We start from the raw sequence: 16,035 nt of genomic DNA, 5'->3' as shown, positions 1-16,035 counted from the left end.
GTGACACCTCCCACCCCCAGCCAGGGAACTAGAAGGGAAAGGGACTGCCAGTTCTCAGACTCCCATCTCTCCTCAGCCCTGGCCATTGCCCCAAGCCCAAGGCCCCAAGTCAGGTCACCTAGGAGGACGCTGCTCCAAGGTTCCTCCGGCCCCTGGACAGGAAAGGAGGAGGGAGAAGGGCAGTCCCTCTGCCCCCACAGCCCCACCCCCTTTCCTCTTCGGAGGAGGGATTGTCCTGGGAGGCTAGCAACGCGACCCCATTTCTCCCAATAAAAGTCCCATTTTACGAGCCAGTTTCACTGGCCCCTCACCAAATGCTCTAAAATCAAGGAAATGTCTTAAAAGCAGTCTGGAAATGGAGCCACTACCATTGGACCTTGGTCTCCAAACTCAGCTGCAACAGCACACACACACACAAAATGCCTTTTCTGGGCAGAACTGCAGTGCTGAGCCACCCAGATCTCCGAACTCTTGGTCCAGTGCAGGCCGGGTTGGCCGGAGCCGCCATTCCCCGGCTTCAGCGCCTACTTAGGCTCGGACCCAGTCCTCGCAGATCAAAGTGAGCTGGCGGCATTTTTATGAGATCAACTTCAGTGGCTCGTTACTTGTGATCAGATGCCTGGGTTGAAAATGCAAAAGGGAACAGCCCATCAACCCGAAAAGGAAAAGGAGAGAGAGAGAGAGAAGGCGCAGGCATGGGGTGAAAAAATTCAGGTGACACATGGCAAGAAGATTCCAGTCACCCACAAAAAAGACCCTTTGCCTGCAGCAAGAACTGTTTGTGGGTCAGTCCCAGCCTCCAGGCGCTGCCATTTCTCCCCGGTTTCGGGAGCCAGGAAACCTGACTTGCCTGTGTTCTGAAGCCTGATACGAAAGCTTCCACAGTGTGGACCTGCCACGTGGGGCAGAATGTGGCCGCCTGCACTCCCTTGCCCCAGCGGGGAAGTTGCCTTCTGCTCACGATTCAAAAGTCTCTCCCATTTTGCTGCTCTCCTCTCTGAGGTCTCCGTGGTCCTCCGGTCGCTACAGCCAGAAGTTGAGTTACAAGAAGATTCGCCAGAGATTTATCGCCTGGCCCCAAACTTGGAGAGCCTCGTTGTCATAAACAACCGTCTATTGTCTAGACTTTTATCTCCGGGTATGGATCGTGCATTACTGAGGCTCAGGAGACACTTGCTCTGTGGGGTGTGCGTGCGGCTGAGTGCTTGCCCCCTTGCCCCCAGGGGTTTCTGTGGGTAGGTTTAGGAGGGGACGCAAGTGTGTGTGTGCCCTTGGAGCTGGGCAGGTATACCTGAGTGTCCAAGGGTGAGGGCTCGAAATGGGGAAGGTCTGTCTGTGCCTGGGAACGTTCTGGTGCATGTACTTGTGTGTTGGGTCAGAATTTGTCACGGTATACTCTGTTTCTCGGGCATTTTAAGTGTTCCTGTCTGGGCTTTTGCGGGTTTTATTAACCTGTATCCGCTTGGCCTGTTATGTCCCTTGGAAGCAGATCATCTGGTGTTTTTCAGTATTGGGCCCATTGTGTGTGTGTGTTTGGCTTCTCTGAGAAAATGGGTTTGGGTGATACCTTTCCAGTCTCTCCCTCAGATTTCTGCACCACCTCAGCCTAAATCACACCTCAGCCTCTGCCTTCACCACAATGTCTTGCCTTGCTTCACTCACTGCAAGTCCCTGCCTCTCCCAAGTGACTACCAATTTTCTGTCACAGACACAAAATACATTTTTGCAGGATGAGGTCTGGCTATCTTTGCCTTTCCCACACTAGGGGGAAATGTCGCAGCTCGTAGTAAACTCCCTCCCTTCTTGGGGCTCCCCTTCTCTGGGCTGAGGGGGACATCAGAAAGGGCTTCCCCAGTCCACTCTGACCTTTAAAGATACTGTCCAGACAACTCCAGATAATGACAGAGAGGGCCTGCCACTCCCTCCCTGGCGCTTCCCGGCAGCAACTGTCCTCACCCTGGCCACCCCCTCCGCCCCTTGAGCCCAGGCAGTAGGACGTTTGCCCAGATTAAACGTCAGTGGGAGAGACACTTATCACCTTAGATCTCAGGGTCAGAGGCTGTTTTTGAAAGCCAGGCTCCTTTAACACCAGCAGAGATAATCAAATCCTCCCCCTTTGTTTCTCATGATCAGAACACAGGGTGGCAGGGCTCCAGGCATACAGGCCTGGGAGCTCCCTGCCTGCCCCCACCGCTCCTGGCAGCTCCCACCTGGGCCCCAGACCCCACTTCAGGTCCCAGATAGTTCTTAGGCACCCTCAACCAGGTAGGTCAAGTGGGACGGGGCTGATCCCAGACTCCGTCCGGTTTTCCAGTTGAGAAGGGTGTAGGTGACAACCAGCAGGGGTTTGTGGGGCATCAGATTTAACCAGAAGCCCCCCATCAGTGCACCCCTCCCTTCCCTTGCCATTAGAATTCCCATTTCTCTCTCTCTCTCTCTCTCTCTCTCTCTCTCTCTCTCTCTCCCCCCGCCCTAGTGCTGCTACCCTGGTACCCTGGAGGGAGAGGGCCAATGATTCTACTTCAGGCTCCTTTCTTCGGCCGCCTTCCTTCGCCTGAGTCCGCCGGCTGCCCGCTGCCCGCTGCCCGCTGCCCGCTGCCGGCTTCCCGCAGCCCAGCCCGCCGCCGCCTCCACTCCGGAACTCGCTTTCCCTCCAGCGTGCAGGCTGCGGCGTCGCCTTACTCCGCCTCTCTCCCTGCCTCCCTCCATCCCTGCCTTTCCCCCACGTCTCAGACCAACAGATATCTAATATACTTGTCTAGGCTGAGCCGGCTCAACGCTGGGGGATCGCAGCCGCGTTACAGGGTCCTAGCGCGGCGCGCTTCGCTCCCCGTCCCTCAGCTGCAGCCCCCTACTTTGCTAGTTGCCGGGTTCAACAGCTTCTCTCTCGCTTTGACGCTTCTTCCCCCTTTCTTTCCGCCTCTGGATATGAGAAATAAATAAATCCACGGCTCCTGCCTCATCAGCCCTCCCCACTCCTGCTGCCTCACTCCCCCTCCTCCTTACCGAGTGTACCGCCTTGTTTTCGAAGAAAATCTTAATAGTCAGACATCTAAGCTGTAAATGAACATTTTTTTTCTTTGTGACGGCTAATTTTCTCTCCAATTCTTACGTCTTGCTCCGCTTCGCGGTGGAATGGAATGGATTTAGAAGTCTGCGTATGGGAGGGGGGGAGTGGAGAGATGGAGCCCAGAGTTACAGGCGGTGGCGAGAGATACGGAAGACGGAGAGATACGGAGAGAAAAAGAGGCATTGGGGTGGGGAGAGGAGGGAGGGAGAGGGAGGGATGGATGGAGGGAGGGCGGGAGGGAGGGGGCCCCAGCTGGCGGGAGCGGAGCCAGAGAGAGAGAAAAGGAGAGAAAAGTTTCCCGGAGTCTTCATTAGTTGACTTCTCTGTCCACTGCTTCCCCCAGCCGGCCGAGCTCACCCCCAATAAAGGAAGGGGGGGGTCTTTTTTTTTTTTTTTAAGGCCCCAAAGAGTCCAGTGTTTACAAGACCAGAAATGCCACGGCCACGTCCTGGCAGAAAGAAAGGCTGAAATGGAGGACTGACGCCTTCCTTATAAGGTACGATGCTAACTTGACCTTCACTTTGTCAGGGCGCCCCCCGCCCACCCAGACCGCTGCAGGCGGCCAGGCAGAGCCCAGGCGACCCTGGCCTCTGCCTCCCTGCTTCTTTTTCTCTGTCAAATCTCTCCTTTCCTTTTTTTTCACTTCATCTTTTTCTCTTTTGTCCTTTTCTTCACTTTTTCCTACCTTTTCTTTCTTATTCCCTTCCTTCTCTTTTTCCCCTGCTTTTCTTCTTCCTGCCCCTTTCCTTTCACTCATTCCTTTTATTCTTGCCCACTGGTTTCATGGTTTCCCTTGATTCTCTCTTGCCCAGCTCTCTACTGCAATCTCTCTCTCTCTCTCTCTCTCTCTCTCTCTCTCTCTCTCCTGATCTTTTGAATCCCGGAAACAAGAATAAATATTTTAAGTACTCTCCCATCCCCACCCCAGCTGACCTCCACAGCCCTAGCCTGGCCTCTGCCCCCATCCAGGTATCCCTGGGGAAGAGGGTCCAGGAAAGAAGGCCGATTTAGGATTATAGGGGCTTCACTCTGGGCCCAGTGCCCACTTGAGGATGGCAGTGAATTTGGTTTTGGTAAGACTCTGTTTTCCTCTCACTGGCCTCACCCGCCAAGTCTCTGTGACCCTAGTCGTCTTGAATGGAGGACGAAGCCCTTGTTGTGGCAGTATGGGGAGAGCAGAGACCACTGCTCTTGAGACTAAGGGTGAGACTTAAGGACCAAATTGTTGTTTGCCCTTCTCTCAGCTTCCAGCCCCTAAAATCCTAGAGATCTCACTTAAGACCTTTGGGGAGGGAATTTAGAGAATTAGGGATTTCTGGAGATTCCCACACACATGAAAATAGGAAAGAGATAGATTATCCAGGCCTCTCTGCTTTGCCTCTTGTTGCCTCCCATGCTCCAACAAAGCCTCGGACATTAACTCTAATCATATCTTGTGTGGCTATAAAATAAATGATATTATGGACACCCCTATAATTATCTATTATTCACTTACTTGTGATAATTAAAATACTGGATGAGGCAGATCTATGCAGACAATGTAAAGCCAAGCAAATATCCTGGAAAATGAAAGTGAATCTGTGTCCATTCTTGAGTATGTTCCAGAATCTGTAAGCCTGCTAGGACCTCCTGGATTTAGAAGTAGCCATCTTGTAGGGGATAGGGTCATATTGGGAGACGCTACCACTTCCTTTTCCCCCCTACATCCCACTTCTCCTCCTCCTTTGCACAGACACCAGAGAGGATCAGACAATCAAAGGGAAATTCTTTCTCTCTCCCCCTACAATTATCCAGATAATTGCATGAATTCTTCCTTGAACATTGCTGTGTAGTCAGGGTTGAGATTTCAGCAGGAAGTGCAAGGGACAGGATTCCAAATGGGGGAAGCTGAGAGAGAGTCCTGTGTTCTTACATTCCCATACTTTATAGTTCTGTCTAGTGTTACATTGTTTCTTCAGGCAAAGATCTTTGTTCGCTTTCAGTCATATTTCTCCCTTCCCCCTCCCTTTCTCTCTCTCTCCCTCCTCCCTTTTTCCGGTCCCTTTAAAGGAGACCCAGATCATCCTCTGCTCTTAATAGATGACTATAAAAGTAAAATTAATCCCCCCCTGCCTTTTAATATCAATATCTCTCTGTTAAGTATGCACATTGGTGAGAATAAACAGAATTAAGTGCTGCAACCCAACCAGCAATTATATCCAAGGGTTTTTTGGGGGGGAGTGTTTGGTTGTTATTTGTTTTTTTGTTTTCCATTGGGCTTATCTGGGAGTGTTTACTCTGCCGAGAGATAACCAGGGGGTATTTGTATTATTTTTACAAGCTCATTGGGGCCTGAGTCAGTACCAACCTGGTAGAAAAAGCAACCATGAAGCCAGAGAGAGAGCCAAAGGAGGGAAGAGAGCGCCAGATGGAGATGAAAAGGAACCACGCGGAGAAACGCAGGGAAAGAAGGAGGCGGCAGGTCCCGGAACAAACGTGGCAGAGGGCAAGACAGGCACTCAAGGACAGAGGTTTATGTATTTTTATTAATTTTTTTTAAAATTTGGGGCTCAGTGAAGAGAAGGGACGACTCAGGAAAGGGGAGGGGAGAGGGGATTATTCGAGTTACAGCGTGACCACCCCAGAAGGGGAGAACACTGGATACACCAGATCCTCGGTGATCCCCGGTGCTGGTGCTGGAGCAGGAGCTGCACTGGGCTCGCTCTGGTTCCGATTTGCCGCCGTCCCACAGCCCGTCGGGCTGGGCTATCGAAGCCCCCCCTCGCGGCCACCAGGGCTTCCTCGCTCTCCTTATCATTCCATCTTTATGACGAGGCTTGTTAACAAGACCAGCGAGCTGGCCACGCACATCTATCTCTGCCGCTCGAGCTCAGCCAAGCAGCGGCCGGCGGGGGCGGGGTGGGGAGGGGACTGGCGAGGCACTAATTAATTGATTTCTTTGGACAGTAAAGTATGGCCGCATCTACATGGAACCTATCGACTCATAAACAATATCTCTGTTGGGTGTGAGTGTATTGTCTCTCAAAGAATTTTTCCATAGGCGTGTGTCATGTAGTCCAGGATTTTTAGCTGCTAAAGAAAGACCCAAGTGGGTTTCATTTTTAGGGGGCCAGATCGGAGTTAGCTCAGCTCCAGAAAATACTTTATGACTGCCTCTGAAAAAGCGTTGGGAATGGGTTTTGTTGAGAAAAACTTGGGTTATTGGATAACCTTTCCCAGTTGCTTGGTTAAGGTTAAGGATGGGAACTGGAGTCGAGGAGTTGGGCAGGCCGGAGTCCTCTTCCCGGTCGTCTGGGACGGAGTGGGGCTGCTCTCAGATTTGAGAGGAGCATAGAAGACAAGGTCCAGCCTTTACTTCATACTTCCCTGGACTTGAGTTTTTAAAGTAAATTTTTAAAAAGTTAAACAAACCTTAGCTTTCAAGAAGCCCTTGCATGCCCAGCACACAGCCGGAACCTACCTGTTACACACCTCACCTGGTTGCTGCTCTTCCTTCTTTCCCCCTTTCCTAACTGGCAGCTCAGAGTAACTATATTTATACTATATCTAGAAGAACACATCCTGAGACAGAAGGGGTAACGTAATTATACAATGCTAATTCCATACAGGAGTGGTTATGCAGTCAGACCCTGCCGCAAACAGGACCTAGGGCTCTAAATATAGACCCTGACCTCAGACAAGAGAAGCAACAGTTAAATAGAGATAGAAGACCACTCATATAAATAATCCACGTAGACACAGAAGGGGGTTTGTAAAAGACAGAAATAATAGAAATACAGAACAGAAAAGAGGTTCAGCTGATAGAGAATGTCATTGCCAATGCCTGAGCTTCCTCCTGCTACTGTTTTTAAGATTGCCAGAGAAATGTGTATTATAAATACAGTAATATGTGAAATCAAAGTATGTACTTCAATGTATTTGGTACACATACACCATGTGTACAAACATAATTCACAGAATATATTTTTCATACACTGGGTTGATAGGCACTTTGTGTATATATAATAACATGATGTATATTTTTCATGCAGTGTTTTAATGTGGATATATTAATATCTGGATGCATTGTCCATGTACTGATTTTATACGCCCTTTGGAGTGTATACATCCATGGAGCTAAATAGATGTAGGACTGTACCTTCCCTGCGCAGGATGTGTGCAAGTGTACTGTTTAATCTATGTAAATGAATTTTTACATGTAATGGGTATACATGCTATATGTAATCTTTTCCCAGGAGGTTGTTTTCCCATACAATAGGTAAGAGTGCCTCCATATGTATATTTTCTAGAGAAATATATTTTCCATGCCCAGAGTACATGTAATACAGATGGCTGTGCATTTTAGACTGTTTCAGTATATCGGTTATGTCGGCAGTATGGCCAAGCGTGCATTTTGTGGAACAGCTTTTCCATGCTCCGAATGTGGACTGTGCGTCTTTCACAGGGAGCTTTTCTAGCAACAACTGCCGGTGAGTTCCGCACAGACCGGTCGTTGAAGGAAGTTCTCCACTCCGCTTCAGGGAAACTGACAAACGGAAGGCTTATCTCGGAGTCCCCAGGAAGCGGCTCCGGCTCAGAGAGGAGAACTCACCCCCAGGCAACCGGCTGGGTCACAATGGCTAAAGGTCCGCTGCGTTTGGTCTCATCCAAGCCCAGTTCCTCGGCTCCGGTGCCAGGCTCCCTCGGGCGGCACAGCCTTTCGGCGCTTGGGGCAGAGCCGCCGGCGGTGACGAACCCGGCGGGAGGGCGGGCCGCCGCTGTGGGGACGCCGCGTGCCCAGCAGAGGGAGGGCACTTGGGAGAAAGGCCTGGTTCCCGCAGCCCGGCAGCGCCTCGGACTCGGGCTGTTCTTTGAGGTCACCCACAAACCCACGGAGCGTCCCCCCGCCCCCGGGCTGTGGCTCAGGGCCGAGCGGCTGGGCGGGTCCGGGTCTTCGCGGTCTCCGCGGATCTGGCCAGCAGGGGTCATCCGGTCCTTCGCGGGAGCCGGCGGCCCTCGCGCGGCGACCGGAACTGCCGGCTCTGTTCGGGCGGCGGGGCCGGGGCTGGGAGGCGCGCCGGGTTTTCCTCTCCCCGGGACCCCGGGCACACCGGAGCCGGGGCCGGGCCAGGCGGGCGGGGAACTGGACTGAGGCCCCGGAACCCTGTCCGCCGGGCCGGGGCACGGAGCGCTCCGGGCGCGGGGAGGGGAGCGAGCGGCCAGGCGCCCGCGTCGGCCACCAGCGGCCGGCGGGCCTTTGTCTCGGGGCCTCCCCTGAGCGGCGATCGCGAGCTCGGACCCCAGCTGCCGCGGTGCTGCGCGTCCGGTGGCGGAGGGCCCGGGACGCACGCTTCTCCGCGGAAAACCGGCAGCTCCGTCTCGACGGAGGCGGATACCGAAGGGCGGCCGCTCGAGCCTAACGCTCGGCTTATACGCGGCTGCGGGATCCCAGGCCTGCAGCCCACCTCGCGCTAAATTACACCGAGACCTTCGGCGCCTCCCTGTGCCTGCCGCGCAGAGAGGGTTGGGGGCTCCGGGGTGCGTTTCCCCCACGGGTCGGGGGCCTAAAAACCGCTCCTACTTTCCTGGTAATGGCGGGGAGGATGGGCGGGAGCTCCGGCCGGTCCGGAACCCAAGGTCCCGGGGGTTTGATTTTTCGAAGATCGGGGCCGGCGGTCCCTGCACCGCTCTGGGTCTGAGCCATCGATCGCGCCGGGTTTCCGGCTGCATTAGCATCCACAGAGCCCGGGCTGCCGGGCCCATCTCCCGCCCGCTCGATAGTGGCTTTAAATACCCTAGCTGCGTGTACGCAGCTCAGACTGGAGTAGAACTGGGTGATAATCAGGACCAAATACACAACTCATTTGAATGGCATAAGATTACACATACACAACAGTGAAATTATTTTTCTACCTGGATTATCCAGATAACTCTCTCCTTTTCTTGTTCCTCAAGACCCAGTTAGAGACACAGGGTGCCTTGTCTTAAATCAGTGGAGTAAATTGTAGTTTGAGGACTTAAGCCAGACAAATACTTGCAAAATAGATGCAATCTTTGCCCAGATCCAGAGCTCAGCCAGGTCCTGGGTATTTGGGTTGTGGCTGCAGCCATGACCTTCTCTTTGGCCAGGAGACCCAAGGACTTGTTATTCAGCCGTTGGGAGGAGGTTATAGTGTTTTTCCTTCTCTGACAGCTTCCCCAGTTATTGAGTCTCAGGGCCTGCATAGACAAAACCCAACAAGGAACCTTCTCTCTCAGATCTGCAGTGTCTCTGGGAATAAATCAAGGGAATAAATTAAAGGCCAGTTATTCCTGACCTCTCTAAATTCCCTGTTTCCTATTTAGCCAGAAATGCCTTCACTGTTAACTCTTCCTGTATAGATGTGGCTTAAGAAGAGGGTAGTCTCTTGCCTGGATTCACTGGGATTCAGACCTCCCCCAACCTTTATTCAGACTCAAGGGTAGCCACTCAGTCCCTCCCCTACACCACCAGCTCAAGGCTGCCAGAAGCTATCCAGTCCCCAGCCTGCCCCGAACTCTGTGGGCCCTTTATAGGAGTACTCCTAAAGCTTGGGATCTCCTTCCTGCCCGAATCCTTCAGATGCACACTCAGCAGGGGATTGGGGCAAAGGGAGGATGGGATTTGGTCTAAATCTGCTACTTTTCCTAGTTGCAGGAGTAAAGAAAGGAGGGGAGAAAGAGAAACAAAGATTTCAGGGCAGGAGGCGTGGCTCGGGAGGCTGGGCTCAGAGGGGGGCTCTTGTTATTCTGGAGCAGGCCCAGGAGGGTGGAGGGGGAATTTGGAGGAGACTTCGTGATTGGAGCCTGGCTGTGAGAAAGGGAAACTCAGGGATCAGAGGCTCACGGGTGGAGGCAGAGGGAGGGCATCCCATCCATAAGGAAGGAGTGAGGTGGAGGTGCAGAGGACTCCTGGGCTCAGCTGAGACTAGACTCTGGCCTGGACCTGGGCCTCTCTCTGTCACGGCCTGGAGGGGCCGCAGCTGACAGAGGCGGAGCCTATTTCACCAGCTTCAAGGGGTCTTTAGTACACTCTCCAGTCATCTTGCAGTGCACAAAATGTGCTCTCAGAGTGAAGCCACAGGGTTAGAACCATCAGGGTGAAGTGTGGACCCACCAACCCCTGCCCCTACCCCATAGCACTCTCACCATCCCAGCTCCAACCAGCTCTTGCCCCTACCCTGGCTTCACTGCTTGGAGATCTTGCAGCTCAGACTTCCTTTTTGTGGTGCTGAAGGTAGTTTCAGCCTCCTCCGGGCTGTCCACATTATTTTTACAACCCCACGACTCCTCAGATATCCCTCTCCTCCCCGCTAATCTACCATCCCCCAATTTTCTCTCTGCTAGTAATTGCTTGGGACTGGAGATGGCAGCTCATCAACAGATCTTGGTTGCTGGTATATTTTTGTTGCCCCTGCAACCGCTCTTCCTTTATTATTATACGTTTATTATTTTTATTATTCACCTGGGCTGGAAAAAGTAAAGTGGGAGAACAGCTAGGAGGTTGGGGATCCCATTCTTTCTGGGCATAGGAGACCGTGTGTATGGAGCCAGTTTAAAATTTTTCTCTCAAAAAAATCACATCATCATACCATCATGTTTTAATTATTATTATTAATATTAATATGATGAAGCAACTCTGTACAAGGACTATATAAAGGGAAAACGTGCTAGAGACAGACGTTTGCATAGGAGGGCACACTACAGAGAACCGGGGAGGGAGGAAAGGAGGGCATCTACCCACAGGGATCACACTAGGTACTAGCAACAGACACAGAGAACAGGACACAGATTGACAGAGAAGCTCACAGAAATCAAGTTTAAAGCGACAGGAAGAGAATATTGCATATCTTTGTCCCCCTACCCCTTTTGGAGTGTTTTGGTCTCCTTTATTAAGCTGGGAGAGTCAGGCTGGAGTGCTGAAACTCAAATCCAGCACCCCAGAGACCAAGAGGTCACAGGAGGGGCTGTATGAAGGGGTACATGGGTGACCAGGCAAAGAGGGGAGTGCCTCATACCCAGCGCCAGCCCACAGGGGAGTGTGCAGACAGCTGGAACGGTGGTGATTTCTGCAAACGTGTACATAGGTTAATGTGGGTGGGGAAGTGTGTCAGGTGCCCAGTGCGGGATGAGGGTATGTGATTGTACGGCTACTCTGCAGGGCTGTATTTGGGGATATGAGGCTGCCTCTTTGCAAGTACAGTCAGGAGAGTGGTGTGGGCTAAGTGCTGTACTGGGCAGCTGTGCCTATATGTTTGCCCATGCCTCTGCACAGTCTTTCACAGGGACTTGAATCTGGTGGGAGAGTGGATTGCCTTTCCAGGGTGTGGAAGGAGAGACTTTCCCCAGGTGGGAAGAACTCCAAGCTGGCGGGCCAGTTTCACACTGTCCAGGCTGGGCTTAACTCCCATCATTCCCCTGCTTCTCGCCCTCTTGATCCTGGCAAGGGTGGGTCAGCAGGTGGGAGGTTGGGGGACTCTCACCAAGGGGAATCAAAACAGAGTTCAAGAAGGCAGGGGGGCTCCTTCACAGCTTCTCTTTCGGAAGCCAGCCTGGGATCTACTGGGCTGGGGCTGGGGCCTGAAGGGGGCTATGAATAAAAGGCCCTCGGCTGGAGAAGCCACTTTCTGGCCTCCAGTGGGTTTTGGGGATGTGCCCTTCCCTCTGCTCTGGTCCTCCTAATCTGCGGCTCCCTGGCCTGGGGGCGGAGACAGCGGATCCTGAGACAAAGGGCGCCGTTGGGGAGCAGGTGGAGTAGGGGTGGGTAAAAGAGAGAAAGGAGTTGGGTGGGGGGCTGCAGTGCCCCCTCCTTCATTGTCACCAGCCTGGGAAACCCGGGCTGAGCGGGGGCCTCCGCGGCCGGTAGCCCCTTTTAGGGGCGGATTCTCTTCCCGCCTCGTAAATTACGCCGGTCCAGCCTCCGGCCGGCCGTGACCGTGAACGCCAGCGGCGAAGGGAGAATCTGCAGCGGCTGCCAGAAACTCTCTCGGCCAATCAATGCCGCGCTTCGCAGCTCCTTTTACAGCTTCCTGGGCTTCCCGGAGGGCCAGGTGGGGGTCCCTGGGGTGGCTACTGAACCCGAGGCTGCGTCCGCTCAGCTCTCAATTCCCCGCTTGCGGCTTCCGGTCCGCAGCCGCCTCAGCGGCAGGAAGAGTGGATGGCAGCACACCTGTGAGCGAATGGGCGCAGGGGGCTCGGGAGAGGGCTGGGGACCAGGAGACGGTTCGGGTGGCCTGCCCTAGAGGGGACAAAAGCCTGATCATCACCTTGTCCACAGCCGGGTCTGCCAAATGCTTATGCCTGGGCCTGCTCTGTGTCCAGGCCTGGAGGACCCCGACCCCAGCGGACCTGGACATTGCTGATCATTCTGTTCTCCCAAACCACACTTCCTCCTAGGTCCCCCCACTTCCTTCTGCCCTCCCAGAGCTACCCTGACCCCTTCCCTGCTCTCTGCCCATCCTCCACTCTTGCTCCCTCCTCGCAGCCTCTCCTAACCCCAATAACTGCAAGTTCTGAGAGCCTTAGTCCCACTGTCCCCACCCTCGCCTACTCCTGCAGGCAGACAGACCTAAGACCACGGAAGGAAAGTGGTGGGAGGGGACGCCTGAGTCACCTTTCCTCCAGATCTTCAGACGGAGGCCCAACGCCCCGGTCCCACGTCAAACTAGCCCCTCCCCAGCGCCTCAGCCTTCCCTGCCCCTACCCCCTGCCTGCAGCTGTGGGCTTCCTCTCCCTGGCTGGGTTCTTCCCTTCTCTCTGGGACATGGCAGGGTCTGCTGGGGGGTGTGTGGGAGGGAACCACGAACAAAACAGACAAGAGGACGTCCCAGGAGGACCTGCCAGAGACGCCTGGCGTTCTAAGCGGGGACTGTGTCCCAGGCAGTGCCCCCTCTTTGCTCTCTGCCAGAGACAGGCTCAGTCTGGGGCTGGCGCCCGTGTCTTGCCCCCTAAAAGAAGGAGAGAGCTTGCTCCCTCAACAGAAGTCTTTTCTTTTTCATTCTGCGGTTCTGAAACCAGATCTTGACCTGCTGGTCACTAAGATTCAAGCGGTCTGAGAGTTCCCTCCGGCGCTGCCTTGTGATGAACTCGTTCACCAGAAACTCGCCCTCCAGCTCCGCCAGCTGCAACTTCGAATAGGGTTTGCGCTTCTTCCGTGAGCGGCTGTGGATCGGGTACCAGGGCGCGCCTGGGTGGAGACGAACCAGCAGGGTTGGCCAGGGGACCAAGAGGTGACAAGCCCAGTACCGTCGGTCCTTCCCCAGCCCCTTTCACCTTGGCCTAACACCCGACCCCAGGCTCTTCCTCTCCTCTCTTAGGAAGACTCCCATCCCCACCAACTCCTCTGCCTCCATCAATCTCTTTTTCCCCTTTCACTCTTTCTCCTTGCCTCCCCTACTTCTCACTGCAGTATCCCAGAACCTTCCAAATTCCTATCCTCTCACTTCTCCCCAAACCTCTTCTTCTCCAGGATATCCTGGCCCCTTCCTCTCACATCCTCCAGGATGGGGTCCTGATTAGTTAGAACAGACATGAGCGAGTGACAAGAGACAACCACTGGCCTTTCTTTAAAAAAAAAAAAAAAGTAGGTAATGGGGGCCTGTGGGAAGGTGGAAAGAGAGGCCCTGGGAGGGCAGGGACCAGCCTCTGGGTCCCCACCCCCCAAGGCCTGGGGAAGTGTGTCAGAATCCCCTTTCTCCAGAGCTCCCTGCCCCCTCCAGCTGCAGGCCGAGGAAAAAGGGAATCTCTAGTTCTTTTACGGGGATATTTACATGTTTATAGGGCTTGCCCCCCCAACTCCCTTTTTTAAAAGAAGCGCTTCCTCACCACACAGTCTGTCACCCCAGGAGGCCCTAGCTCAGTCCTACACTGCCCACCCCCCCCCCCGCCCCGCCCCGGGTCAGACGTCCCGTCCGGAGTAGCCTCGCGAATGGGCCGGGGTCCTTACCGCTGGCCGCGAGGCCGCCGCCGGGGTTTAAAGGCGATACCAAGCTGCTGGGGTCGCCCGCGCCGGCGCCCTTGTTGCCCTCGTTAAGCAGGGACGAACTGGAGTCGGATTCCAGAGACTGGCACGAGGGCGGGTCGTGCGGGGGTCCCGCGCCACCCTCGCCGCCTGCCGCGTAGTCGTACTTGAAACCGAGAGCAGGCGGCCCCGACGGCTCCAGCTGCAGCAGCGCTGCCCCGGGCCCGACTCCTGGGCCGGGGTCGCGCCCGCGCTCCTCACGCTTCAGGCCCCCGCCGCCGCCCTCGGCGCACGGCTCGCGGTAATAACCCTTGCTGTCCTCCACGCGCGCCAGCTCGCACGTGCGGCCGAAGGGCGGGTTGAGCGACACCGGGCTGCCGAGATAGGGCTGCGGATAGCCATTGCACGGCTCCGCCGACGGCCAGGGCAGCGAGCACACGTTGTCGCGGCGCGGGTAGGACAGCGAAGGCAGCCCGGGCAGCTGCGCCCCGGACGCACGGAAGTTGGGGAAGTAGAAGGTGTCTCCCGTGTGGATGTTCACCAGCGGCCCCACAAACCCGGGATTCAGGAGATTATGCTCGCCCATTTCCGCGGGGCCCGACCGGCAGCTTCTACTTTATTGCTATCTGACATTAAACATAGTTAAACCTGCACCGGCCACCCATTGGCCGTCCAGCTCACGTGGGCGCCGCCGCCAGGGGGATGGGTGGGGACAGAGAATCCCCCCACCCCGCACCAACTCCAACTTCCCCCTTCCCCAATGTGGGGGGGGAGGGAACGAACCGCGGGGGCAGATTTATTCTCTGGCTTCTGGTTTTTAAAAAATCATATAAAACCTAACGCAGAGATCGAGGCAATCGCCCGACACGGGGCAAGAGGGAAAAAGCCACACCAAAAATACCCGCACATACACGCTTCTGCACCCTGCACTACCCCCCCAGATGTATTATCTTCTCACCAACAGCTGGCCGAGCCCAGCCCGTCCCTCTTTAATTAGCTCCTTTATTAACTAAAACCGTTGGAATTTACAATATCTCCCCAATAAATTACTATTAGATATTGTGTCATATAAAGTTTACTGGCTGTTTAAGGAGACGGATGAGCCCTTTGGCTCGGGGTTTATTTACAGTAGAGGAGAAGTGGGGGTAAAGACAGGTTTCCCTGCCGCTGTCTCTCCCAGCCCTGCCGCTGCTGTGCTCCTTTTCCTCAGCTCTTTCTCCCCAGGAATTTAGGGAGACACCTGGGGTCCTCTCCTCCAGGAAGGGCTCAGGGAGGATTACTAATGCTGGGTCTTCCCCATTCTCCAGCTGGGAGCCACCCAGCCACACACCTTCACTCACCGTCAGAGGAGGGATGCAGAAGAGAGGCAGAAGCAGCAGAAAAAGGAAGCGCCCAGCTCCATGAGGACTTGCCTGCCTGCTCCTGAAAATCTGGGGGCTGAACTACTCTTCCCCATGACTTCTGTGGGTCAGGGGGGCTTCTGGGGGCATCTCTTGGAGACTTTGCAGCAAGAGGCTCTGGGCTCCCAGCAGGGCTTGGCTGGCCCAAGAGGCTCCTGATTCCCACTGTGGAGGAGACACTCACACCCCAGAACCAGCCTAGCATACCACTGGGACCATCAGATAACTGTGCCCAGCCCAATAGGTGTGCTGGGAGTAAGGGAAAGAATGCCAGAGAATTATCTTGTTAGGGGTTTAAAATTATTTTTATAGTGCTAACCTCAGTAGCTCCTTCCACAGAAGGCTGAGAACCCAACGCTGGCCATAGGCGAAATTAATCGACATCTGGAAACCACAATCCGGTCTCAACCAAGTCCACAGACACAGCCAAACAGATTAAAATGAAAAAGGAAACAAACCCTCAAAACTAGGTGTATTCTATTGGAGTCCAGTAGACACAATACTCAGATTTCTATGCGATTACTTCGGGCTCCAGCAAAAGCATGGCTTTAAGTAATACCAGGTGAGATCAATAGTTCAGCAAAAGTCTAAATATGACAGAACACCAG

General features: G+C 54.3%; 1 protein-coding gene across 1 annotated transcript; it reads right to left on the bottom strand.

The window, feature by feature from the left end:
- Positions 1-13,014: 13,014 nt before the first annotated feature.
- Positions 13,015-14,613, bottom strand: HOXC12 (homeobox C12). The gene is made up of 2 exons (XM_060026249.1): positions 14,013-14,613; positions 13,015-13,253 (listed from the first exon to the last, which is right to left on the bottom strand). The coding sequence occupies exons 1-2, from the start codon at positions 14,611-14,613 to the stop codon at positions 13,015-13,017; spliced, it is 840 nt and encodes a 279-aa protein (XP_059882232.1).
- Between the last annotated feature and the right edge of the window lie 1,422 nt (positions 14,614-16,035).

Source organism: Delphinus delphis, chromosome 11 (assembly GCF_949987515.2).
Source record: "Delphinus delphis chromosome 11, mDelDel1.2, whole genome shotgun sequence".
Taxonomy (NCBI): Eukaryota; Metazoa; Chordata; class Mammalia; order Artiodactyla; family Delphinidae; genus Delphinus; species Delphinus delphis.
Note: the sequence above shows the minus strand (reverse complement) of the source record. Positions and strands in the feature narration are given on the sequence as shown.

Excerpts from the sequence above, each read along its gene's own strand:
- HOXC12 (XM_060026249.1), bottom strand. The coding sequence starts at position 14,613 with ATGGGCGAGCATAATCTCCTGAATCCCGGGTTTGTGGGGCCGCTGGTG. Across the intron at positions 13,254-14,012 it reads CGGCGGCCTCGCGGCCAGCG|GCGCGCCCTGGTACCCGATC; the intron begins GTAAGGACCCCG and ends GTCTCCACCCAG.